This window comes from Protopterus annectens, chromosome 17.part0, assembly GCF_019279795.1.
Source record: "Protopterus annectens isolate FY-2018-M chromosome 17.part0, PAN1.0, whole genome shotgun sequence".
NCBI classification, from domain to species: Eukaryota; Metazoa; Chordata; order Ceratodontiformes; family Protopteridae; genus Protopterus; species Protopterus annectens.
Genome location: NC_056751.1, coordinates 630,231,090 through 630,258,774, shown reverse-complemented (window position 1 = coordinate 630,258,774; position 27,685 = coordinate 630,231,090). Strand labels below are relative to the sequence as shown.

The 27,685-nt window shown below is 45.6% G+C and overlaps 1 protein-coding gene across 1 annotated transcript in view; it reads left to right on the top strand.

Moving 5' to 3' along the window:
* Nucleotides 1-27,685, top strand: part of DDB1 (damage specific DNA binding protein 1) — a 2,836,764-nt gene that overhangs the window by 442,364 nt on the left and 2,366,715 nt on the right. The window contains exon 7 of the mRNA XM_044059793.1: nt 8,443-8,601. Coding sequence (XP_043915728.1) covers nt 8,443-8,601 — 159 coding nt within the window. The remainder of the gene's footprint in view (nt 1-8,442; nt 8,602-27,685) is intronic.

The window sequence follows — 27,685 nt, the reverse complement described above, 5'->3', positions numbered from 1 at the left end:
GGCCGACTCCTGAGATTTTCGTGTTCGAATTTCAGATCTGAAGTCTTCATTTAAAGCTAAGTACCCCGTTGGGGAAACATTTTTCTTGCTCCAGACCGATGTCAGGAAAAAGTTAATAATTGTATTTCTTGTGGGAAGCAAATACCTGATAAGGACTTCCATTCTTATTGTATTTCTTGCCTAGGCCCTGATCACGACGTTGCTAATTGCAGGTTTTGTGCTAGATTTAACCAATGTGCTATTAAGTGTCTGTACGATTTTGCATTTCATTACTTTGGCCGAAGATTTAATTACACGATGTCATCGGATAGCCATCCGACTACCGCAATTCACAAGAAACGCAAGGAAAAGGACAGGCATCCAAGGTCCAAAACTGACGAAGAGGCTTCTTCTAAGCCAGTCGCCGGTTCTCAGTGAGGCGCTTTTGCAGCCCCTTTCGCCTGCTACCTCAGAGCCGCAGGCCGCTTACGACTCCCATGTGGAGCAGACTAGGCCGCTGGAAACTCAAGGTATTGGACACTTCGAAAATATTCCCTCAGATGGGTCCGGAGCCGCTGAGCAGGCATCTGCTTCTGAGAAAGAACAAAGAAACAAGTGCAGCAAGCCCATGGACAGGCCTCCATGCCTAAAAAACAGATGCTCAAAATGGCCAAAGACCTAATTACTTTGATCAGGGGTTCCCATCCCCCTCATGATAAGAGGCCTAGGCAAGAAACAGAATATAAATCTTCAGACCAGGTTTTCATTTCCTCTGACTCCTCTTCTGAACAGGAATACTCTCTCCCTCCCTATGAGGATTCCGATGCTGAAGAATCTATCCCTTCAGCCTCCCCTCTTGAGGATTATTCTTTTGAGGAAACCCTGCATACCATGAGGGAGCACTTCCACTGGGAGAGCCAAGACTACTCAGAATCTAAGAAAAGGCTCAGAGACTTTGTTTTACTACCTCAGCACAGGCCTCTTGCTATCCCTCCTGTTTTAGACATTGTAGATGATGTATTTTCAGAGTCCAGCCTGTCTCCTGACTCTTTACCCCCTGCACCTGTTAAGCCAGACAGATACTACAGGGTTCCAGATTCACATAAATTTCTTTATAAAAACCCTGCTGCTGACCTAGAAACTATTTCTCAGGGTCCCAAAGGGGTCAGGGCTTCCACTGCAAAAAACAGATGGGGGAAAAAGGTTTACACTTCTGCTGCCTTGGCTTTGAGGGCTTTAAATTGTCAATTTCTTATGCTTAAATATTAGCAATACTTAATGTCACTGCTTAAACAGAAAATGTTAACAAATTCTGAATGTGCAGAAAACAAGGAAATGCAGGATTTATTGCATGCAACTGAACAAGTGGGAAAGCATACTTTGCAATGTGGTTTTGATTCTCTGGAGGCCTCTTGCAGGGCCGCTGTTATGGGTTCTGTCATTAGGCGGCATGCTTGGTTAAAGAAACAGAATCTGCCTGATCATGTTAAAGCAAAATTATTAGATGCTCCATTACAGCATGATACTTTGGTGTTAAAGCAGAAGAGGTGTTGAAGAAAATGGAGGACAAAGAGAAATCTATGTAGACAGTTAAGGATTTCTTACAGGTGCAGCCACCCATATTTAGCAGGAACTGGCCTACAAAGAATTGGTCCTTTCCAGTGTCGGACAGGCCACAAAGAGGCAGATACAGACGCCCCAGAGGCAGATCCCAGCCCCAAGGCTCAGACAGGCCTAATCAATGGGGTGCTTCTACCTCCAAAAGCAGAGAAGACAAATCACAGCCATACAGGAAGCAGTCCCAATGACTTTCCTCTGCCAGCACCAAGCACTTATCTTTTGGCAGCCCCCTTAGGGGGAAAACTAGCACTTTTTTCACAAAATTGGCACATGATCACCCAGGACAAATGGGTCTTGAACATAGTGTCTGAGGACTATAGGTTCCACTTTCACACCTTGCCAACGGCAAAAGGTATGCCAGGCCTGCCACACAATCAATGGGCAGAGGCACAAAAGCAAGTTTCATCCCTCATGAACATGAGGGCCATTCAGCGAGTAACACAGTAAGAGCAGGGACAAGGATTTTACTCGAGACTTTTCTTGGTACCCAGAAAGGACAAAGCCTGGAGACCAATACTGGACCTGTCTATTCTAAACACATTTCTGGATGTTCCAAAATTCAAAATGTTGACTCTGCAGCAGCTTCTGCCCATGCTGGGCAAGAAGGCTTGGCTTGTAACTTTGGACCTAAAAGAGGCATGCCTGCATGTCCCAATCAGACAATCTTGCAGAAGATACCTCAGATTCATAGCTGGCTCAATGCACTACCAATTTTCTGCACTGCCCTTTGACTTATCTACTGCACCCAGGGTCTTCACAAAATGCCTGGCACCAGTAATTGCATTTTGCAGACAAAGAGGAATCCAAATATATCCTTACTTGGACGACTGCCTTATTCAAGCAGAGAACAAGGACATCCTACTAAAGCATCTGGCGTTTGTAAAAAGATTACTAATTTGCCTAGGGTACACAGTAAACGAAAAGAAATCAAAACTAGTACCCTCTCAAGAGATAATATTCCTGGGTGCAAGCTTAAATACAACTGCCCAGATGGCTTATCTCACGCCAGACAAACAAAGGCAACATTAGTTACCCTCATTCCCTGCCTGCAACAGGAGTTTCGATGGTGGGCACAGGCCTGTCACCACAACAAGCGTCTGCCATTCACTTTACCCACAGCCAGCCAGACACTAATAATGGATGCATCAGATTATGCCTGGGGGGGCCCACATTGCAGGAAAATGTATTCAGGTCACGTGGCCCGCAAGCCAGATGCATCTTCATATCAATCAAAAAGAGATGCTAGCTGTTCAGAATGCCCTGACAGTTTTCAAGGACCTACTTCGTCCAGGACAACTACTGATAAAGACGGACAATACTACAGTCATGTGGTACATAAACAAGCAGGGAGGCACACATTAATACCCCCTCTGCAGACAAACCATGACTTTGTGGAACACAGCATTGACTTTTCAAGTTCTTCACCTGCAAGCACAATTCCTGCTAGAGGAAAAATAAATACTCTGGCAGACGTACTAAGCAGAAACCTCATGGATCCCCACGAGTGGAAACTGGATCCACAAGTCTTCAGCATGATAAGTAAATGGGGATGCCCAGACATAGATCTATTTGCCTCCACTCACAACTGCCGACTAGAGAGATTCTGCACCAGGACTTATCACAAGCAAGCATGGAAAGTGGATGCCTTATCCTTCAGCTGGAAAAACCTAACAGTATATGCCTTTCCTCCACTGCCTCTCCTCCCCAAGGTACTCCTAAAGGTCAGACAAGAGAAACCAAAAATGATACTGATTGCCCCAGACTGGCCACGCCAGCACTGGTACCCAATCCTAAAGAACTTGTCTCAAGGTCCAGCCTGGACATTGCCTCAGATTTCTTACTTACTGACCCAACAAAACAATCAGATCTGCACAGCCAAGTCAGGACCTTAAATCTGGCAGCATGGCGGATAATGTAGCCATTTAGAACACTCCTCTCTCCAAAGCTGTGATGTATGTTATTTTGGAGGCCAGGAGGCCCAGTACCAGAAAATCTTATGCAGAAAAATGGAAGAGATTCTGTGCTTGGAACCAGGCACAAGGAATTGACACGTTTGTACCAAATATTACTCAGATTTTACAATACTTAATTGAGATGCTGGACAAAGGCCTATCCTTTTCATCAATTAAGATCCATGCCTCTGCCATTTCAGCCCATTACAATACGGAACCTCCTATCTTTTCTCAGCCTTTTATTAAGGCAGTACCTCAGAGGGCCAAAAACATAAGACCTCCAAGGAGAGCACCAATACCTGCATGGGATCTCAATTATGTCTTGGAAGAACTCACACTGCCTCCTTTTGAGCCAGCCTCAACAGCTGATATAAAATTCTTATCCTGGAAAACAGCTCTGCTCCTAGCAATAACCTCTGCAAGACGAGTCTCGGAGTTACAGGCACACATAGCTGTGGAACCTTTCATCATTTGCCATCCAGACAGGGTTTCTCTGAGGACAAACCTGACATTTATGCCTAAGGTGGTGTCCAGTGTAGCCCTTAACCAAACCATTCACTTGCCTACCTTTTATCCAAACCCACAGAACAAGGGTGAGAGATGTCTGCATTCTTTGGACATACACAGACAGCTACACTTCTACTTGGACAGAACTAAAACTTTCAGAAAGACTGAGCAACTTTTAGTGGCATATGCTGCAGGATCACAAGGAAAGGCCATCTCAAAATAGACCATTTCAAAATGGATAGGCCATTGCATTCGTTTCTGCTACTCACAACATGGCAAATCAGTGCTTAAGGGCATTATGCCACATTCATCCAGAGCAGCAGCCACTTCAGCAGCCTTCCTCAGAGGAGTACCAGCCAAAGACATCTTAGAGGCTGCAACTTGGAGTTCAGTGCACACTTTTACAAAGCACTACCACTTACCTCTCTACTCTAAATCCAGAGCAGGCTTTGCCACTGCAGTTCTGCAGGGCCTCATAACCTCACCTAATCCTATTTAGCCCCAGCCACCCATCCTCAGCTTTGGGATTCAACCCAAGAGTAATGACTGCAACAGTGAAACACGAACATAGTACAGTTGTGTACCTACCATAAATGTAGATGTTCGAGTGTATTCACTGTTGCAGTCCAGGTTACCCTCCCACCATCCCCCTTTCTTTTGCTGGGTCTTATCTGTACTTCTCTGTTCTATACAACCTATGTGGTGTATTTGCTTGTAGATGAAGGAAATGTTTACCTTAGTGCATGCATGTTTGTTGGCATAATTTTATTTTTAGCCTACCTTTTTGGGGGCACCTGACATCTGGGGCAAGAAAAACTGAAGAAAATGGAGTCTGCTGCATCTTTTATACCCCTGGCGCACTGACGTCAGGGAAAAAGCGACAGCAACCGACGCCGGACCAAGACTTTGGAATTCAGGCCAACTGCAGGTAGCCTGCCAGCAGGATAACCAAAGAGTAATGACTGCAACAGTGAATACACTCGAACATCTACATTTATGGTAGGTACACAACTGTACTTTCCTCCGTCTTCTAGGCCTCATGGCAGCTACACTTCCTATGCTACCCCTAGCCAGAGCTGCTCATGAGGAAGTTCCAGTGGTACTTGAAAAATGTTTGGTCACAACACAATCACCCTCTGTAACATCAGGTGCGCTTCCTACCCTGCCTAAAGACAGAGTTGATGTGGTGGATCCAACAAGTAAACCAGAATCCAAGCCTACCTCTGCAACCCACCATACCAGTGCAATTTATGCACACAGATGCCCCAGACCTGGGGTGGGGGGGCACTGTGAATGGTCTCAAGGTGCAGCTAATTGGGAGACCTCCTTCCAGAAAAAAGCTTATCAACGTGATGGAAGTGACTGCTCTCCTAATCCTATTGACCTTCCTTCCTCTAATTCAGGCAGGCCCCTCCAAATCTTCACAGACAATACTACTGTGATGTTGTACACCAACGAGCGGGGGGAGACCAGATCCTATTTACTCTGCAGGCTTGCAATACAGGCAAGGGAGTTAGCCACCCAATAGAATGTCACACTGGAGGTGGTCTACATTCCATCTCAAGACAGCCATCAGGCAGACGCCCTCAGCAAATCCTTGTCTCAACATCACAAGTGGATGTTGCACAGAGATGTGTTCTTTAGACATTGTCTACCAATAGGGCACTCCACAGATAGATCTATTTGCCTCCCCTCAGAACAGGCAACTTCAGCTATTCTGCTCCAGAACCCCCTCCCCACTAGCATGAAGAGTGTATGCTTTTTTGATTTCTTGGAAGGGACTTTTCCTTTATGCCTTCCCACTCATTCAGAAGGTCGTACTGAAAATCCAGAAGGACAAGCCAAACGTCTTGCTGGCGACTCCCTGTTGGCCGAGGCAACATTTGTTCCCCCTTCTGTCTCTTGCCAAGGGCAATCACTACAAGTTGCCTCATAAGGTGGACCTGCTCTCACAAGAGAAGGGATCTCTCATTCATCCACACCTGGAAACTCAGCCTAACCCTGTGGGTGATCAACTCCTGATCCCTTTCCGATGCCTGTATTCAGAGGATGTGAAATCCATCATGCAGGAGGCAAGGAAACCCACTACCAGGAGATCCTACATTTCAGAATGGAAAAGGTTCTCCAATTGGTGTCTCCAAAGGCAACCTAGATCCCTTCCAAGTGGATGTTCCCCTAGTTTTAGCCTATGGGTGTGAGCTTCTAAAATCAGAACTTTCATACTCTTCAGTGAAAGTCCACTTATCTGCCATTTTGGCCTGCTTACCTGTGGACCCCACCTCCTTTCCAGACTGGAAGTCAAACTTTTCCTGAAAGGGGATCTCCATGGCAACCCACCAAGAAAACCTACCCCCCCCTTGGGATTTGAACTACGTACTGGAGAAACTTAATATTGCCTCCTTTGAACCAGCAGCCTCTGCCCATCGGCAGATGTGTACCTGGAAGACTGTCCTATTAGTAGCCCTTACTTCAGCTAGGAGAGTCTCTGAGCTGCAAGCACTCATGGCATCCCCACCCTACACCATCTTCCACAAAGACAGGGTAACCCTTTGCACCAATCCTTCCTTTATTCCCAATGTGGTCAATGAACTGTCCCGCAACCAGTCTGTTCATTTACCCACCTTCCCTTCACCACAGAATGACAGTGACAGAGTGCTCCATTCCCTTGATGTCCACAGGAAACTTTATCTGAGCAAGATCAAGAGCATTAGAAGGTCCAGTCAGCTATTTGTATCCTGCAACCCCAGGGCCCTGGGGAAAGCTTTATCCAAACAGACAGTATCTTCCTGGATATGAAAAATTATTACCCTCTGTTACTCTTTTCATGGCAAAGACTTACCCTACAATGTTAAGACACATTCTACTAGAGCAGTGGCCTCTTCAGGAGCCTTCCTCAAAGGCCTGGATACAGCTACCCTACTAGAGGCAGCCACATGGTCCTTTGTACATACTTCCACCAAGCATTATTAACTGGACAATATCTCCAGAACAGGATTTGCAAGGGCCGTCTTTCATGGTTTCCTGGAGACTGCTACATCTTCCTCCACCCTTTCTTCTACATGAGCTGTGGTACTCCCCTACATGTGAGAATACTGCAACATGAGAATAGGACATAGATTACTTGTGTAAAATCTTACCATAACCATAGATGTCCTCCTCTTCCATGTTGCAGTATTCCAGACCCCCTTCCTATCCCCTTTCATCACATTTGCCCTGTCTGGATAGCATCACTCTTCTGCTTAGACTGTTGTCCAACTGGGCAGTAATTTCTGAGGTCTGTGCATGCAGACGTCACATTTAAGGCCTGTGGTTTATGGCCGTGCTTGTGATGGCCCACGCATCTGACAGCAACCAGGCTTAAGCGTTTGCATTGGTGTCAGATGTTTGGGTCGCCTGAGGTGGAGGATCCCAGAGTGAATACTGCAACATGGAAGAGAAGAACATTTATGGTTATGGTAAGATTTTACACAACTAATTTATCTGGGTACGTGGGTAGATTTTTCCCTGTCCTTTGATCACTATGTGGCTACTGTAGTCGGGAGCTCCTCCTATATTTTGTAACTGTTTGCCAAAGGTATCTCTTCCAAATCTCAGGTAATCATTATTCCTAATATTCAGCCCTGGTTAGGCTCATTATAAAATGTAATGCCCCTTCATATTAAACATCTTTAAAAATAATTTGAAACACCACAGAAGTTCCTAACCAAAAAGGTTTCTGGTCTCAAAAGTATCATTTAGCAGGAGAGACTGGAATCTTTCTGTGTCTTAGACTCCTGATGGGGGGGAGATTTGCTACCCTGTTATTTCTGGCCTCTGTTTCATCTATAAGTGAAACAATTCTGGCAACACTAGAACCAGAGGTCAAAAATTGTATTGGGTAGTAAGCAGAACAAATGAAGGGATAGGTTTATTGCCCAGGATTTCCCCCTTGCTCTGGAATAAACTTCCTCTTCAGGTCAAGCGGTATGATTCTTTCTCATCTTTCAAACTTGGCTTGTGTGCTTGGATGGCAGGCTGTACCGTTGTTGAAAAAAGATGATAGAGCCCGTGAGTGGTTATTAGCAAGGCGCACATGGTCTGCAGTCCAGTTGCCTTGTACATACCATGAACTGCGGGTTGGCAGTTTAGCTGAAGGTAGCTGCATATGTTTGATAACATTGCTTGTCTCTGCTTTTTGTTTTGGTTTGTTGCTATGACAAAAAAGTACTTCCAGAAGGTGATTCTGTACAAAGATACCAGGTTATTTCTGGGGATGGGGTGGGGTGGGATGCTTTATTAGGTGAATGTGTAATTACAGACACAGTCCCATTGCTTCATCATTTTGTTTTCTGAAAAGTTTTTGCATTTGTATGTCTGTTTAATACAAAATGTTTTGTCTCTCTAGCAAAGCACAATTGTCTGCCACAATCGAGTGGATCCAAATGGGTCACGATATTTATTGGGAGACATGGAAGGAAGACTTTTCATGTTGCTACTTGAAACTGAGGAACTGATGGATGGGATAGTTACACTTAAGGATCTGCGTGTAGAGCTGCTGGGAGAGGTGAGTCCAGAATGAGGTTATAGCAGGTTTGCATTTTAGCTTGCAGTTTTGTCAATTAGTTGATTACTGTACGTTGAGATATTGTTTCATTTTAAAAAGCCCAGAATGTTTAAAAATACATTTAAACAATTTTGAACATAAAATCAAGTTACTTTGGACATGGATTTTAAACCATTTGATGTTCTTCGTGTTTCACTGTTGCAGTCATCACCTGTGGGTTATCCCTGCTGTGGTAGCCCTCGGTCGGCCTAAATACCAGAGTCAATGTTTTTGTGCGCTGGCTGCTGTCGCCTGTAGTCTGACAAGGAGGTAGTCAGTGCTATAAAGCAAGGCAGCCAACATCATTACACCAGTCTTTCTTGCCGTGGAGCCTGTAGCAGAAGCAGTTCGCACTAGTGCCGGTCGGTCACTACCAGAAGTTGAATTTTCAGCAGAAAATGTCTAAAGTTAAGTACCCCATTGGGAAACCTTTTTTCTTGCTCTGACCGATGTCCGAAAAAGTTAACAATTGTCTCGCCTGTGGAAAGCAGATCCCACACCGAAACTTTTATTCTTACTGCATCACTTGTTTAGGCCCAGACCACGACGTCCCTTGTTGCTGGATCGTCTTTTATGATGTCTCTGGTGCCCAAGAAAGTATTCCCTGGCCTCCTTCTTCCAGCCATTGCGCCATAGATACCGAAATTGTCGCAAGTCAAGTACCTGCCAAGCAGTTCTTTAGTCCACTCGGCCCAGCTCCAAGCTGTAGGCCTCTCGAATTCTTCACCGGCGGCCTGCCTCAGCCACTCTTAAGCAGAACCCTTGCACCCTTAGACCAGACCACAAAACCATAAGATTTTAAGCGCCTGCTCAAGTTTGCACACCTACGGAGACCCTGAGTTTTCCCATCCCATTGCGGGCCAGCTCTTTCAGATGACACGCCGAGACCAATACCTCATAAGTTTCCACTCTTACTGCACACGTGCTTTGGGCGGCTCTCACTGGGCTGAAAACATAGTCCTTGGTACTTTCTCTGTCCCGACCTGGAAACACACTGACTAAGTACCTCAGGCCCCAGCTGCGGGGCTTGTTGAACGTCCTTGGAACAGCTGTGTCTCGACTTGTTATTGAATTTTCCTTTAGGAGGACAACACACTACAACCGGACACCATTCCTGGTCACGCATTCACATGTCCATTTGCACATTCCCCAACGAAACTGGTGTCCTGGAACCTTCCGACACCTCCCCTTTTTTGCTAAACTCCTCAAAAGACCACCCCACAGTTATCCCTCAGGGCATGTCATGGTTCTCTTTAACCAAACTTAGCATCCCTCCTATCTCTTTAATTGCTCTTGACAAATCTCCAGGACCCTCCTCAAGGGTTCCCACCTCCTGCATCCCCTCCAATGGATCTTCTCTTCCCCAAGCCGGATCGAGGCCTCCCGACGGCTCAGGGTACTCCTCCTACCACCAGATTCTGACTTTATCGCCCACTCCCCTCAGCCTCCCAAGAGGAATCTATTCCCTCAGCTCTCTCGAGGACCACCATGAGAGACGCACTCTCCCACTATTCCAAGGAATTCTGTAGGACCTGAATTCTTATTCCAGAAAAAGGACCTTTTTACATTTACTCAGTACAAATTTGGCCTATTCCCAATGTTTTTGATGTTCTGTACTCCTTCTGACCCACTCTAAGGACTTTCCTCCTGCTTCTGCCTCACCCCAAACCCGATTGCTACAGGGTCCCTGACTCATCTCAACCCCAATGGTGCTCCACTCCAAGGATCCAGAAACTATTTCCTCAGGCCCTAGCTGCAGTACCACAGCATCCTGCCCTCTCTCTTCCCTCTGTCAAGAGCTTTAGAGAGATGAGTAAAAACTATTCTAAAACTACTCTTTTTCTTGCTACTCTTTAAATAAAATATTTATGCCTCTACAGGGGTAAGAGTATTTGTTAGGATGAAAAAGAATCTAAACTCTAAAAACCTTCTCCAGAGAGATCTTTAAGTTTATATTCATATGCAATAACTCAGGGTACAACATAGACCATTTCTTGCAATGTATGTGGTGGAAGGATGGATTGAAGCTGTATGTCAGTCAACTATCATGGAAAACATAATAGACACATAGGGCTTGAAGATCTGGTCTCACAGATGGATTTGATTAAAAAGATGCTGGATTGATTGGAAAAAGCAAACTTTAGGCATGTGGCTGGTCAGGAGGTCCCAAAGAAATTTGAAAAAAAAAAACAAGACCAACATAAACAGTCAAAGATTTTCCCAGCACCAACCACACCATGTCAGGCAGCGGAAATTGCTCCAAGAATTGGAAATTTCCAAGAAAGAGTCAGATAGTAAGAACAAGAACAATAGAGGCCAGAGGCAAAAGAGCCTTAGCAGAGGATGTCAAGGATGTCAGAGGCAGGTCCCCTCCCAGGCAGTAGGAATCCCCTCCAGACAGGCAAGACAGGAGCAATGGAAGGACTTTCCAGAATCAGCAGCCAAGATGGGGCCAGGTTGTGCTTTCCTTTGGGCTTAGAAAGCTCAGAGAATTCACAGAAAAACTTTGACAGTATAATGGAGGGACAAAATACACTGCAAATAATAGATGGCACTCTTTACACTCATTTCCACACATTAATATTCAGAAAAGGCATGCCAGACACAAAGGTGCAACAAAGTTCACAAATTTCGGGCACAAAAGTTCAGCTTAATGCAAATGAAATTTACAGAAAAGGTTCCTCAGAAGGAACAAGTCCAAGGATTTTATTCCAGACCATTTTATTGCCGCAAGAAAAGAAACAATGGAGGTTCCTCCCTCTCGGTGTCCCCACTGACTACTTATCCTATTGTGCCAAAGTCTGGCAAACAAGCTGGGGACAAAAGCCTTTCAGGCTTGTCCCCACTGACTACTTATCTCATTGTCCTCAGTTCAAAACACTGACTCTACCTGCTCCTCCACTCTACTGCCTCAGGATTTCGGGCTGGTCTCCACGACGCCCTCAGAGTTCAGCAGCATGCTTCCAGCACCGCATACACCTGCTGATCTATCAGGAGCCCCAGGCAGATCACTAATGGGGGCATTTCTCAGATAATTCCTCAGCTGAGACTCCTGTCTAACATTTAGTTAAAGAAATGAGCCAACAAACACCGACACGGACTTCTGTCAACAAATGACCATCTCCATCCTACTTTGGGTGTCTGAAGGATAACAAGAATTGAGTCCTTGGTACTTCCAAGAATAACCCACCCACCCCCTGCTCTCGGTCACAGAGGCCCCAGCTGGGAAGACTGCCAGCCTTCCACAGAGAAAACTTCCTGATCACTTCCCAGATTATACAAAAACCTAGCAGATCTGGCCACACTGAGCAAAAGGAAATCCAGGCTCTGTCCCCATCCATGACCAGAAGGCATCAAGCAGGGCCAAATACAAGTGCCTCTAGAGGAAACTGCAAGGCCTGGTTGCCCCAAGGGATTTTTCTACTTCAGCACATGATGCCAACTTAGCAGAGGGCCTTAAATTCAATTAAATTCCTTCAGGTTCATCCTGGACTTCAAACAAGACCTCCAGACAAAAGGCCTGGCCTTGAGCAAGGCTGATTCAAAATTCACATGAGCAAACCAATGGCACACAGGGTACGACCACCAGGATAGATGTATTCAAGGGCCCTCAAGTCATATTCACATGCACCCAAGCAAAAGAGTCAAACCTCATGCTCACATGCATGCATGCAGGTAGGAGACGCTTAAGCCTGGCAATGCAGAGAAACCAAAATGGTAGGGACAGGAATTCTCTCACACAAAGGAAAAGGTTTCTGCATGCAGGCATTCCAGCAAGCAGGCACCTTAACAAACAAATGAAGTGCCAAATATGAATGCTTGGAGGCAACTGACTCTAATACTACCCTTTCCTTTCCTCCGTGCTAGAAAGACAATATACTGAGAGAGAGCTTAAGCCAATATACTTACAGGAAGCCACTAGATGATGCTGCCAGATATTCAGAAATATCTAAAGAACAGCTAGCATCTGCTGTGCACTCCTCTCCTTCTTGGGGGGACCACAACTGGGTAGAGATGAAGGTCTGCATATACTTCTGCTACTCACAAGCATGGGGCTCTTATTCAGCTCTTGGGCATACTTGACAGTACCAAGAGTATTCATTCCTGATCAAAACTGTCTTTTGACCGAGACCTAGACAGCAAGCTCTGAGGATCTTCTACATAACTCACAGAACAGGAAGTACCATTTCTTCGTTAAAGACTGGCATTGACTGTTTGTCAGCTATGACTGGCAGTGGCCAGCCTCTACTGACACAGCACAATTACAAAAACACAGCATGCCAACCTAAAGCAAAGTAAAACTACCTGACAAAAACAAATGAATGGCCTTCAAGCTCAGGAGGTCTTCTACTGAACTTATTATTATACAAGAAACTGCCCTTCCACAAGAAAGGCTTATTCACCAAAAAGGGGAAATTCAAGCAAATGGAGGCAAACAAAATGCCTCAGAATAATACAGAAAGGCTATGCACCACTAGAAGCCTGATGAACAGAGGGCATACATGCCAAACTTGGAGGAAATGTTCCACAATGGTCTTACCAGAGATTTCCATTAGGATCCTAACCTTCGCACCTTGCAGCAGAGTACAATACTGATCCACCTGTCGCCTCATCCTCTAAAATTCTCAATTCCTCAGGCGAATCAGAATCAATAGATCAAACTCCTCATCTCTACCTACTAAACTAACACTGCAAACTATTGACCTGGAACCACTGCCAGCCTTCCACAACCACAGCCTTAAAGACTGAAAGCCAGTTGCCGAGTTGAACATTCTAAGAGGCTTTGAAACAAATTTCCAGCTTAATGCAAATGCAGCTGAGCAATTCTTCCCCTCACAGCAGCCAAGTGAAATAATTTTATTCCAGACAGACAGGTGTCAAAGTGGTATCCAGGTTTTTCATAATCAATCTGGACCAGGGTTTCATTAAATCAAGCACCACAAACAAAGTTCCTTCTCTGGACACACAAAAAACACAGACAGACTATTCTGAAGGTACTTGGTGAATGTTCTAGAAGACTAGCTAGCTACTGGCTAGAAACTATTGGTAGCTGAGAAAAAACTCACACACAGACACAGCATAAAACAGAGGTACAATTGCAAAAGCATTTCTCCAAAGCTTATCTATCAAACCACTTAGGAGGAATTACCACCTTTTTTACATCAGTAATTGCCTCCCTGAACTAGCCACAGCCAGAACCACCTCATATCTGAAGACTGCCTTATACAAGCGGACATGAGAGGGCATTTACCAAAACATACATTACCAAGCATTACCGGAGCTCGTGGGCATCTTTTTGCAGAGCATAACCAGTGCAGGGAGCCTGGGCATCCAGAGCAGGCACCAAGTCCTTGTCCATGCAGGCATTTTACCACCATCCCCCCAATTTCCTTCCTCACAGAAGGCCAGATGCATGTATAGTACAGATAGATAAACTGAGTAAGACAAATCCCATAGTATAGATGTAAAAATATGATGGTCAAGTTCAGGACCCTCCAGCACCCTTCTCCCTCCCCTCCTATTTGTATTCTGCATATTTTCTGAAACTATAATTATGTAGCGTCTGTTTATTTATATTATTGTATTGTTTTATATTAATGATTGTCTTTCAAATTTAGCCTTCCTTAAAGGCACCTGGGGCCTGAAAAAACTGAAGAAAGTGGCGTCTGCTGATGCCTGTGATGCTTTATACTGCCAGGCCTGAGACGGGATAGACGCCCAGACACGCCCGCAGACGACCCGGACCAGACTTTGAGATGAAGCTGCCTGAGGCAGGACAAGACAAGCATGTGATGACTGCAGATGGCTGCACGCTGGACATCTACATTTATGGTAAGTACAAAACTGTACTTTCTGTGCCCTCTCTAATGCAAGAATCAGTCGCCGTAGAGCTCTTTTTGTAGACAATTATTTTCGTGTTCCGTCTTTGAATTCCGATATGGTGTCTGTCAGCCAACAATCTGTGGATATTCCAAAAAAAGTAAAGATAGAGACGGGCCACACAAAGCTAGGCCTTCAGACAACGCTACTGCTAAACAAGTAGTCAGTTCTCCGGAATTCAGTGAGGCGCTTTCGCAGCCCCTGATGCCTGACTCGTTATCTACGCAGGCCTCTGCAGAGACCCTTTTGGAGTCTGGTATGCTGCAGAAATCTACTTCGTCTTCTGAGCCTTTGGCTATCTGTGCCTTGGTTGGGTCCAGAGCTGCAACACAGGCACCGGCTTCCGAGGAGGTCTCTCGCACTACCAATTCTAGACAAGCACCGACATCTTCGCATCTGACTACCGCTTTCTCAAAGACCAGTGGATTCTCTCAGGCCTAGAAGCCAGGCCACTCCTAAGAAATCTGCTTCTAGTCACCTTCTTGCTACTGCTCCCCCACCCCAAGCTCAAATGCACAAAATGCCAGAGGATCTCATCTCCCTTATCCGAGGTACTCAGGCCCCCACTCCTAAAAGCCAAAGGCATCCTTCTCCAGAAATTGACAGACCAAGAGTCTGAGGAATCTAATTATTCTGCTTTTGAAGAGAAACAACATCCCTTAACTGTTTGAGGATTCATATGCAGAGGAGTCCATCCCTTTTGCCTCCCCTCCAGAGGACCTCTCATTTGGGGAAACACTTCATTCCCTCAGGGAACATTTCCATTGGGAATCTCTAGACTTCCCATAGTCTAAGAAAAGACTTAGAGTTTTTGGACCTACCCCAGCACAGACCCTGGCCATCCCACCTATTTTGGAGGTGGGGGATGATGTTTTCCATGAATCCAGCTTAGCCCCTGATGCCCTGCCTCCTGCTCCAAGTAAACCTGACTGGTATTACAGAGTACCGGATTCTCACAAATACCTGTATAGACCCTGAGGTCATTACACAGGGACCCAAAGGAGCTAAGACTAGTTCTGCGAAGAATCCTCTTCCTTCGGACAAAGACTCAAGAGGTCTGGACAGTTGGGGTAAGAAAATATACACCTCTGCAACCTTAGCTATCAGAGCACTCAATTGTCAGTTCCATGTGTTAGAATATCAACAACACACTTTGGAACAATTAAAATAGAAGATTGCTTCCTCTCCTGACTGTGCCAACTCAAAGGAGCTGGCAGAATTACTACACTCTGCTTGTCAAGTGGCCAAGCACTCATTACAATGTGGATATAATGCCCTAGAAGCCTTTAACAGGGCAGCAGTGACAGGATCTGTTATTAGGAGACATGCATGGCTGAAGGAACAACCTCTCTCTGATCATGTCAAGTCTCACGCCTGTTCGGGGAAAAAGCAAAAGTGCTTAAAAAGATGGAAGGCTATGCAAACAGGAAAATATATTTTTTTAAGTTTAACCTCCCTGATTCAGCAGGAACTTTTCCTCTAAGCACTGGACCTTCCCTTCACCCAGCAGACAGGGCCAAGGTAAGCCCCACAGGAACAGGTCAACCAGGCCCCTATCCCAGGGTCAGCAAAGAAGCAAACAATGGACCACTTTCATCTCTAAGGCAGGGAGTTCCAAGCCAAGCTTTTAATGCAAGTACTCAGAATGACTTTCCCTCCCCCCTCTGCCCTCCCTTCACTCATCAGAAACTAGGAGGAAGGCTCACCCTCTTCAAAGACAATTGAGTTTCTATAATCCAGGACCAGTGAGTCTTAAAAATAATTTCTCAGGGATACAGATTCTCTTTCAGCGAACTCTCAATTCTAAGAGGGTACCCAGACCTCTCCCGAAACCAGTGGGCAGAGGCATTGAAACTGGTCCAACTCATCCCAGGAGGCAGTAGAACCTGTCCCTCCAAATCAAACAGGAAAGGGTTATTACTCCAGACTTTTTCTTGTTCCCAGAAAAAAGGGCACTTGGTGCCCCATCCTGGATCTATCCAGACTGAACTCCTCCTTGGTGGTCCCCAAATTCAAAATGCTTACTTTGCAGCAGCTCCTGCCTATGCTAACAAAAATGCCTGGCTTTTGTGACACTAGACCTAAAAGATGCCTACCTCCACATCCCCATCAGGGAATTGTGCATAACATTTCTGCGCTTCAAGAGCAGGCTCTCAACACTTTCAGTTCTCTGCAGTGCCCTTTGGCTTATCTACTGCTCCCAGAGTATTCACCAAATGCTTGGCCCCGGCTATAGCATTCTGCAGAAAGAGAGATATACAGATTTACTCTTACCTGGGCGACTGCCTCATTCAGGCAGAGGGCAAAGAAAAGTTGCTCCAGGACCTTCTCTTTCAGATCTCTCCCTACTTCACTAGGGTTCACTATCAACGAGAAAAAATTGAAACAAAACCCAAACAGGAAAATTATTTTCCTGGGAGCTGTGCTAGACACAGCATCCGAAATGGCCTTCCTATCCCCAGAAAAGAAGAGCTTCCTGCTTCTTTGCTTCACCCAGCTGGCTTCCAGAAGCCACCTCACTGCGAGGAAGTTCCTGCAAGTCCTGGGATACATGGCATCTTGCATCCTTCTTATCCCCCTCGCCAGGCTTCACATGAGAAAACTTCAGTGATCCTTACAGGATCATTGGTGTCAGCACTCTCTCCCTAGAGACCACACTGCCTCTGATCCCATGTACAAGGGCCGGATTTCTCTGGTGGGCAGAGGGCTGTGCCATGAACAAGGGTTTTCCCTTCATCCTCCACCCCTCCGTCCAGACCATCACCACCAACACCTCAGACATTGCTTGGGGTGCTCACCTGGCAGCAGGTGTACCCAACGCCTTTGGATTGCACAGCAACTTCACTTGCACATCAGTCGGAAAGAAATGATGGCAGTAGAAAAGGCTCTGACTTTCTTCCAACCCCATCTCAGGCCAGGGGTCCTCCTTATAAAAACAGACAACACCACAATGATGTGGTACATCAACAAGCAGGCGGGCACCCAATCTTACCCCCTGTGCAGGTTAGCCATGAGTCTCTGGGTTACAGCCACCTCCATGGGGCTACACCTAATTGCCCAATACCTACCAGGGGTCAACAGCACCCTGGCAGACCACCTAAGCAGAAACTTACTGGACCCCCACGAATGGCAGCTCCACAGAGAAATCTTTCTGTAAATCACTCAGGAGTGGGGGACCCCAGAAGTGGATCTCTCTGCCTCGCATCTCAACCACCAGCTGGAGAGCTTTTGCACAAGGGAGTTCCACCTCCTAGCATGGAAGGTAGATGCCTTGACCTTCCCCTGGAACTCCCTTTTTGTTTATGCATTCCCGCCTCTGCCCCTTATTCTCAAGCTTCTAATCAAAATAAGAGAGGAGAGACCAAGGGCCATCCTCATTGTTCCAGACTGGCCCAGACAGCATTGGTGCACCCGCTGGTACTCAGCCTGACCTTACAGCCCCCCAATGCTGCTTCCCCTGATGTCAGACCTCTTAACCCAGGAGGGTGGGAAGGTACTGCACCCAGTCCTATAGACTCTCAATCTTTCAGCATGGCTTGTACACTAAAAACTAACAAGGTGTCCCTGTTAAGAAAACAGGTCATGGACATCATAACAGAGACCAGAAAGCCCAGCACAAGAAAATCATATGCAGGAAAATGGAAAAGATTTTGCTCCTGGAAGCAATCAAAGGGAGGCAGTACCTCCCATCCTTCTCATCTTGGATTACCTTGCAGAGCTGCTCAATAGTGGCCTCTCTTTCTCCTCTATTAAAATTCATGCCTCTGCCATTTCAGCCCATTATGATTCAAACCCACCCATCTTCTCTCACTTTTTGATTAAGTAATTCTTCAGAGGAGCTTCTAATATTAGTCCTCCCAGAAGCCCTCCCATGCCACCCTGGGACCTGAATTATGTGTTAGAAAAACTAACCTTACTTCCTTTCGAACCTGTTGCTTCTACAGTATTGAAATACCTCTCATGGAAGACTGCCTTCCTACTAGCTATCACATCAGCCAGAAGGGTCTCTGAACTTCAAGCTCTCATGGCTGTTAAGCCCTTTCATGCAGACAGAGTCTCCCTGAGGACTAACCCCTCCTTTATGCCCAAGGTGGTATCTAATGTGACCCTTAACCAGGCCATACACCTTCCCACCTTGTTTCCCAACTCTCAAAACAAGGGGGAAAGAATCCTACACTCACTAGACATACACAGGCGACTCTGGTACTATCTGGACCGTACTAAGCCATTCAGAAAAACAGACCAACTACTTGTAAGCTTTGCCCCAGGGGCAGAGGGGAAACCTGTCTCCAAACCATTTCCAAATAGATTTCACACTATATCCATTTTTGCTACAGACTACATGGGAAACCCGTCCTTAAGTCGATCCGTACCCACTCCACTAGGGCAGCCTCCACTTCCACTGCCTTCCTCAGAGGAGTACCCACCAGGGACATCTTGGAAGCGGCCACCTGGACCTCTGTCCATACCTTTGCAAAACATTACCACCTACCCCTCTTTTCTAAGTCTAGGGGCAGGGTTTGCCTCTGCAATTCTGCAGGGCCTCCTAACCCATACCTAGGACTCAACCTATCCTTCCACTCCTTTCCTTAGCTTTGGGAATCCTCCCACAGGTGATGACTGCAATAGTGAAACACAAAGAACGTAGTACAGTTGTGTCCACTTACCATAAATGTAGATGTTAGTGTATTCACTGTTGCAGTCTTGGTTTTTCTCCCTCCATCCCCCATTTAACATCTTCCCCTAAGGAACATAAGCTTCCCTAGGTAGCTTTTAGCCACCAGGACCACTTCTCTCCTTTACTTTGTGCTTCTAACGGGTTACGGCAAGAAAAACTGATGTAATGACATTGGCTGCCTTGCTTTACAGCAGTGACGACCTTACGTCATACTACAGGCGACTGCAGCCGGCGCGCAAAAACATTGACTCTGGTATTTGGGCCGACTGAGGGCTACCACAGCAGAGATAACCCACAGGTGATGAGTGCAACATGAATACACTGGAACATCTACATTGATGGTAAGTGTACACAACTGTACTTTCTTATTTTATAGATTAGTTTACTATGAGGTTGACTACGTATATGAAATAAGTTGTACATTGCCATTCGTGGTTTGGTATTGAAACATCTGTAAATTACTGTCAGAAGGCATGCATGAAAGGGAATAAAGTGGGTCCTTTTTGTATGTTTGATTATGCCTTTTAGTAAGTGGATAGTACCATTGGATACTGAGCTGGCCTTGTAAGAAACTTAAATGTATATAGTCACTGCTGAGACGGAATTCACTTTAGTTTTTTATTTTTAACACTCTAAAACGTTAAAATAATAAAACGGACAGCAACTTGTTAACATTGCACCTCCAAATAGAAAAGATAACAACATGCTTTAGTACAGAACACTAGGAATTCTGTTAAGAGAAAAACCCACAGCCCTCTGTTTATTTGTATCCCCCACCCAAGAAAAAAGACAGATGGTAGATGTATTTACAATAAACTCTCTGTTATACGGCACCCATGGAAATTGGTAGATGCTGGATAATTGTAGTTTTTGGTTGCTTGAGAGTTACTATTGAAATAGGCCTGACTGATACTGTACCCTATACTATTTGTTTGGTTTGATTTGTTCTTAGGTTGGGGAGAGAGAGAATTTATTCCTATCTTCCTTTTTAAAACTCTCAAACTCTAAAAATGCAAGGTATGTTTCCGCGGGGGGAAAACAAAGTGGAACACATGAAAATTGTACTGTATTTCTTCGGTAGTTTTTTGCTGATTGCTTGAGTTCTGGTTAACTGAGAGTTTACACTTTATTAAAAACAGCTGTAATCTTCAACATTACTAGTGGAAGATTGGACATTGAATATCACATTGACCAGTCATTTCCAGATGAAAGCCAGGCAGATCATGTCCAGACAAAAAAACCTAAGAACAAATCAAACCAAACAAATAGTATAGGGTACAGTATCAGTCAGGCCTATTTCAATAGTATTATTGCTTTTATCTTTGTGTTTCCTTCTTTGACTATGGCTGGGAAACCAGCAAGAGGTTCTCCTGTTTGATTCTCGGCTGGAGTGCCTTCTGTGTGGAGTCTGCATGTCCTCCCCATGGTCGAGTGGTGTTCGAAAGACATGCGTGAATGGGTGTGCCTTTGCTGAAGGTTGGACGTTGGGCTGGCAACTCGGCACCATAAAACCTGTTGTTAAAAATATTCCACTATATTTAAATATAATCATTTGATGCTAAACTCATAAAATATAAATATCTTAAATGTTAAAATATTGTACAGTATTATATTTTTGTATAGTGTGTACCTGTACACCTGTTACCATATGCAACCATCCGAGGACCTGATGTCTCTTCTCTCTGGATGGGTCTTCAGGTCAAACTATGGCCACTCTAGAGTTTAGGATCCAGAACTCAAGGTCACCCCCTTGCCCACGATATATATTCGTACATAAACATACATAAACACACACACACGTACCCACACACATGCGTCTATGCTTATATAGTTAATATGGCTAAATATATATATATATATATATATATATATATATATATATATATATCTATACACACATATATATAGTTTAGATGTGTGTGGTGCGTGTATATATATGTTTGTGTGTGTGTATATATATATATATATATATATATATATATATATATATATACACACACACACACACACACACACACACACACACACACACACACACACACGTGTAATTTTTATTAAAGCCTGTATTCTCTCGTCTTTTTGTGATTTCCCCCTTACATTAAAAAAAAAGAAAGATTTATTTTGCACCATTGGCCTTTTTCCTGTTTTTTCTCCTTTTCTGAGAGTGGTAGTGTTTATCAGTCTAGCTCTACAGCATTATTATTGCTTTTATCTTTGTGTTTCCTTCTTTGACTATGGCTGGGAAACCAGAATGAGGTTCTCCTGTTTGATTCTCAGCTGGAGTGCCTTCTGTGTGGAGTCTGCATGCCCTCCCCACGGTCGAGTGGTGTTCGAAAGACATGCATGAATGGGTGTGCCTTCGCTGAAGGTTGGACGTTGGGCTGGCAACTCGGCACCATAAAAATCTACTGCCAATCATTAGCGGATCGGAGTTCCGCTGTTGCGACCTCTAACCGGGAAAAGCCGAAAAGACAAACAACAACTATGGCTGGGAAACCATTAGGTTTCAAGACATGTGTAGCCTGTGGCTACAAGACGCTATTAATGATTATGATCATCTGTAATGTGTGTACTGTTTGGGTGCAGTCCATCTTAATGAAGAGTGTTCTGTTTGTACTGCATTTGGCTACTGGATCTTAAATTGGTTTTGAAGGGACTTTTCCCATCATCAAGAGAGTTGTTCCAGTCTTAATCTTCTTCTTCTGGAGACTCCCTATCTGTCAAGAAGCCCTCAGACAGATGTAAAATTGAGAAGGGGTCGTGATAAGCACAGGGAAAGGGGCAAAGAGGTTAGGAAGCATTTCCCTGACTGCTGCTTTTCTTCAGTGGCTTCTTTGACTCCAAGTACTACATTTTCTTCATTATTGAGTCCAGCTCCTTCCTCAGATTCTGTAGTCATAAGATCTTAAACTCTGGCAGTGCCAAAGCCAAGATTTTCTCCGGAAACCATCTCCCCTGGACAGCAATTCCCCTTCTTGCAAGGAAGACCTGTGCACAGATCTTACAGACCTGTTTTGAAATCTTCTGCCAGATCAGTTCGATCTACCAGAAGCCTGACAGAAGCAGATGTGTATAAGATAATGAGGAAGCACCTCAAGATCCAAATTCAGTTGGGGGTTCTTCTGGCTCTGACTCCTGTTGGAGCCATAAGCTTCAGTTCTTCCCCTCTTGCAGTGGTCACTCTTGCCCTTATTCATCTTCTGGGTTTAGGGACTTTGGATCCTAGCTTCACCCAAGGGTTATCTTCTTCAGATCCTAAGACTTGGTTGTATTCCACTCTTGTAACATCTGTGCTCCATCTATTTCTGAGTGTCTCTGATCTGGAGTATTCTCTGAGCCGAAGCACTGGTGTCTGATCTGGGGTAGGGAATCAACTCCAAAGTTGTTGGAACCTTCCCTTTCTCTCCTTGCTTCAGTGCTAGATAGATGAGCTATGATGTTTGCCTCTAAGCATAGTCTGGTTAGATACAGAGACCCACCTGGTTTTGGATACCTCAGCTGCTACTTGGGATGGCTTTGGGCTCCCCCATCGGCTTCTGTTTTTGATGTGGTTGAGTGAGCATGCTCCGTTTCTGGTGAGTGGACTTCCCTTATGCTGTTGGCTCCTCCTGATCCACAAGCAAAAAGCTCTGGGTCCTGATCCTGCCCTTCTTTCTCATCAGGAAAGCCTGTTCCTTCAAGGCTGAAGATGGTCCTCATTTAGGGCTCCCCTCAATTTCCAGAGTCTTCTGTGGAACATTCCAACAAAGAGTTTCCTCAGAAACAAATGTCAGAGAGGAGGCATATTGACTCCCCACAGGAGTCACTCACCAACGACACTGGTTTCAATGAAGAAGGGTTCCCTAAGTCACCACTTAATGTCTCATTTGGGGAAATCCACAAACTCTTGAGACAGAGAAGCAATTGGTCAGACCACAATGTCTCTCGCTGCCGGTTCTGTGCCCTCTTTAATGCAAGAACCATTCGCCATAGAGCTCTTTTTGTAGACAATTATTTTCATATTCCGTCTTCGAATTCCGATATGGTGCATGTCAGCCGACAATATGCCGACATTCTGAAAAAACATAGAGATAGAGACAGGCCACACAAAGCTAAGCCTTCCGACGACGCTACCGCTAAGCAAGTTGTCAGTTCTCTGGAATTCAGTGAGGTGCTTTCACAGCCCCTGATGCCTGACTCGCTTACTACGCAGGCATCTGCCGAGACCTTTTCGGAGTCCGGTATGCCGCAGAAATCCACTTCGTCTTCCGAGCCTTTGGCTGTCTCTGCCTCGGTTGGGTCTGGAATCACGACGCAGGCACTGGCTTCCGAGGAGGCCATTCGCACTACCGATTCTAGACAAAAAAAGTCTTCTCTTCAGACTACCGTTTCTCAGAAACCGTCGGATTCTCTCAGACCTTGAAGCCAGGCCACTGTTAGAAAATCTGCTTCTAGCCACCATCTTGCTACTGCTCTCCCACCCCAAGCTCATTAAAATGGCGGAGGATCTCCTCTCCTTTATCCGAGGTACTCAAGCCCCCACTCCAAAAAGGAAAAGGCTTCCTTCTCCAGAAATTATGACAGAGTCTGAGGAATCTGATTATTCTACCTTTGAAGAGGAACAACAGCCCTTAACTGTTTGAGGATTCAGATGCAGAGGAATCCATCCTCTCTGCCTCCCCTCCAGAGGATCTCTCCTTCAGGGAAACCCTCCACTCCCTCAGGGAACATTTTCAGTGGGAATTTCAGGACTACCCACAGTCAAAGAAACGATTTAGAGAGTTTCTGGACCTGCCCCAGCACAGACCACTGGACATCCCACCCATTCTGTAAGTGGTGGTGGATGATTTCCTTGAATTCAGTTTAGCCCCTAATGCCATGCCTCCTGCTCCAGATAAACCTGACAGGTACTACAGAGTACTGGATTCTCACAAATACCTGTACAGGAACCTTGCTGCCGACCCTGAGGTCATTACACAAAGACCCAAAGGAGCTAAGACTAGTTCTGCCAAGAATCCTCTTCCTTCTGATAGACTCCAGGGCTCTGGACAGATGGGGCAACCTTAACTGTCAGAGCACTCAGTTGTCAGTTCCATATGTTAAAATATCAACAACACACTTCGGAGCAATTTAAACAGAAGATTGCTACCTCTCCTGACGGTGCCAACTCAAAAGAGCTGGCAGAATTTCTACACTTTGCTTGTCAAGTGGCCAAGCACTCATTACAATGTGGATATGACGCCCTAGAAGCCTCTAGCAGGGCAGCAGTGACAGGATCTGTTAGAAGATTTGCATGGCTGAAGGAAGAACCTCTCCCTGATCATGTCAAGTCTAAATTTCTTGATGCACCCCTAGATAAGGAACGCCTGTTTGGGGAAAAAGCAGAAGAGGTACTTAAAAAGATGGAAGAAGAAGCAAAATCTATGAAAACAGTAAAAGATTTCTTTCAAGTTCAACCGCCCACATTCAGCAGGAACTTCCGCTGTAAGCACTGGGCCTTCCCTGCACCCAGCATTCAGAGCCAAAGTAAGCCCTGCAGGGGCAAGGCCATACAGGCCCCTATCCGAGGGCCAGCAAAGAAGCAAACAATGGACTATGTCCGCCTCTGAGGCATGGAGTTCTAAGCCAAACTTCTACGTTAAGCACACACAGTGACTCTCCCTCCCCCTTCTGCCCTCCTTTCATTCATCTAAAAGTAGGAAGAAGGCTCACCCTCTTAAAGGACAATTGGGTCTCTATAACCAAGGACCAATGGGTATTAAAAGTCCTTTCTCAGGGATATAGATTCTCCTTCAGTGAACTCCCAGTTCGAAGAGGGGTACCCAGACCTCCCCCCAAACCAGTGGGCCGAGGCATTAAAACAGGTAAAAACACTAATATCCCAGGGGGGCAATAGAACCTGTCCCTCCAGATCAAACAGGAAAAGATTTTTACTCCAGACTATTCCTTGTTCCCAGAAAAGAGGGCACTTGGTGCCCCATTCTGGATGTATCCAGACTGAATACCTCCTTGGTGGTCCCCAGATTCATAATGCTAACTTTGCAGCAGCTCCTGCCTATGCTCACACAAAATGCCTGGCTGGTGACACTAGACCTAAAAGATGCCTACCTCCACATCCCCATCAGGGAATAGTGCAGAAAATTCCTGCGCTTCAGAGCAAGCTCTCAACACTTTCAGTTCTCTGCACTGCCCTTTGGCATATCTACTGCTCCCAAAGTATTCACCAAATGCTTGACCACGGCTATAGCATTCTGCAGACAGAGAAATATACAGATTTACTCTTAACTGAACGACTGCCTCATTCAGGCGAACAGCAAAGAAAAGTTGCTCCAGGATCATCTCTTTGTTAGAAATCTCCTAACTTCCTTAGGGTTCACCATCAATGAGAAAAAAATCAAAGCAAAACTCCACCAGGAAAATTGTTTTCCTGGGAGCTGTGCTAGACACAGCAACCCTAATGGCCTTCCTATCCCCAGAAAAGCAGAGCTTCCTGCCTCTCTACTTCACCCAGCTGGCTTCCAGAAGTCACCTCACTGCGAGGAAGTAACTGCAAGCCCTGGGATACATGGCTTCTTGTATCCTTCTCATCCTGCTCGCCAAGCTTCACATGAGAAAACTTCAGTGGTACTTAAAGAACCTTTGGTGTCAGCACTGTGTCCCTAGAGACCACTCTCCCACTGATCCCTTGCATAAGGGACAAATTTCTGTGGTGGCAGAGGCCTGTGCCACAAACAAGGGTCTTCACTTCATCTTCCGCCCTTCCGGCCAGACCATCACCACCAGCGCCTCAGAAATTGCTTGGGGCGCTCACCTAGTGGGCAGGTGTACCCAAGGCCTTTGGAATGCCCAGCAACTTTACTTACACATCAACCAGAAAGAAATGATGGCAGTGCAAAACGCTCTGGCTTCCGTTCAACCCCATCTCATTCCAGGGGTCCTCTTTATAAAAACAGAAAACACCACAGTAATGTGGCACATCAACAAGCAGGGGGGCACCCAATCCTACCCCCTGTGCAGGTTAGCCATAAGTCTGTGGCTTACAGCCACCTCCTTGGGGCTGCACCTAATTGGCCAGTACTTACCAGGGGTCAACAACACACTAGCAGACCACCTAAGCAGAAACTTAGTGGACCCCCACGAATGGCAGCTCCACAGAGAAATCTTTCTGCAAAACATGCAGGAGTAGGGGACCCTAGAGGTGGATCTCTTTGCTTTGCACCTTAACCACAAGCTGCACTAGTTTTTTACCAGGGAGTATTCCCTCCTAGCATGGAAGGTGAATGCCTTCTCCTTCCCTTGGAGCTCCCTCTTTGTGTACGCATACCCTCCTCTGCCCCTTATTCCCAAGGTTTTGATCAGAATAAGAGAGGAGAGACCAAAGGCCACCCTCATCGCTCCAGATTGGCCCAGACAGCATTGGTACCCCTTGCTACACAGTCTGACGTTACAGCCCCGAAGCTGCTTCCCATAAGGTCAGACCTCTTGACCCAGGAGAGGGGGAAGGTACTGCATCCAGACATAGAGACTCAAACTTTCAGCATGGCTCATACACTAAAAACTAACAAGAAGTCACTATTAAGCAAACAGGTCCTGTACATCATCACAGAGGCCAGAAGGCCCAGCACAAGAAAATCTTGTACAGGAAAATGGAAAAGGTTCTGCTCCTGGAAACAATCAAAAGGGGCAGTAACCTTCCATCCCTCTCATCCTGGATTACTTAGAAGAATTGCTCAATAGTTGCCTCTCCTTCTTCTTTATTAAAATCCATACCTCCCCCCATCTCTGCTCATTATGATTCAGACCCACCCCTCTTCTCTCACCCATTGATTAAGCAATTCCTCAGAGGGGCTTCTAATATCAGCCCTCCCAGAAGACCTCCTATTCCACCCTGGGACCTGAATTATGTGTTAGAGAAACTAAACGTATCTCCTTTCGAACCTGCCTCTTCAACAGAATTGAAATGCCTTCCCTGGAAGACTGCCTTCCTACTAGCTTTCACCTCAGCTAGAAGGGTCTCAGAACTTCAAGCTCTCATGGCTGTCGAGCCCTTTATAATTTTACATGCAGACAGTCTTCCCTCTGAGGACTAATCCCTACTTTATGCCCAAGGTGGTATCTGATGTGACCCGTAACCAGCCCATACACCTTCCCACCTTCTTTCCCATCCCTCAAAATAAGGGGGGGGAGAATTCTACACACACTAGACGTACACAGACAACTTGGATACTATCTGGACTGCACTAAGCCATTCAGGAAAACTGACCAGGTTCTTGTAAGCTTTGCACCAGGGCCAGAGGGGAAGCCCATCTCCAAACAAACCATTTCCAAATGGATTTCACACTGTATGCATTTTTGCTACAGACTACATGGGAAACCCATCCCTAAGTCGATCCGTACCCACTCCAGTAGGGCAATCTTTACTTCCACTGCCAGGTGATGACTGCAACAGTGAAACATGAAGAACATAGTACAGTTGTGTACACTTAACATAAATGTAGATGTTAGAGT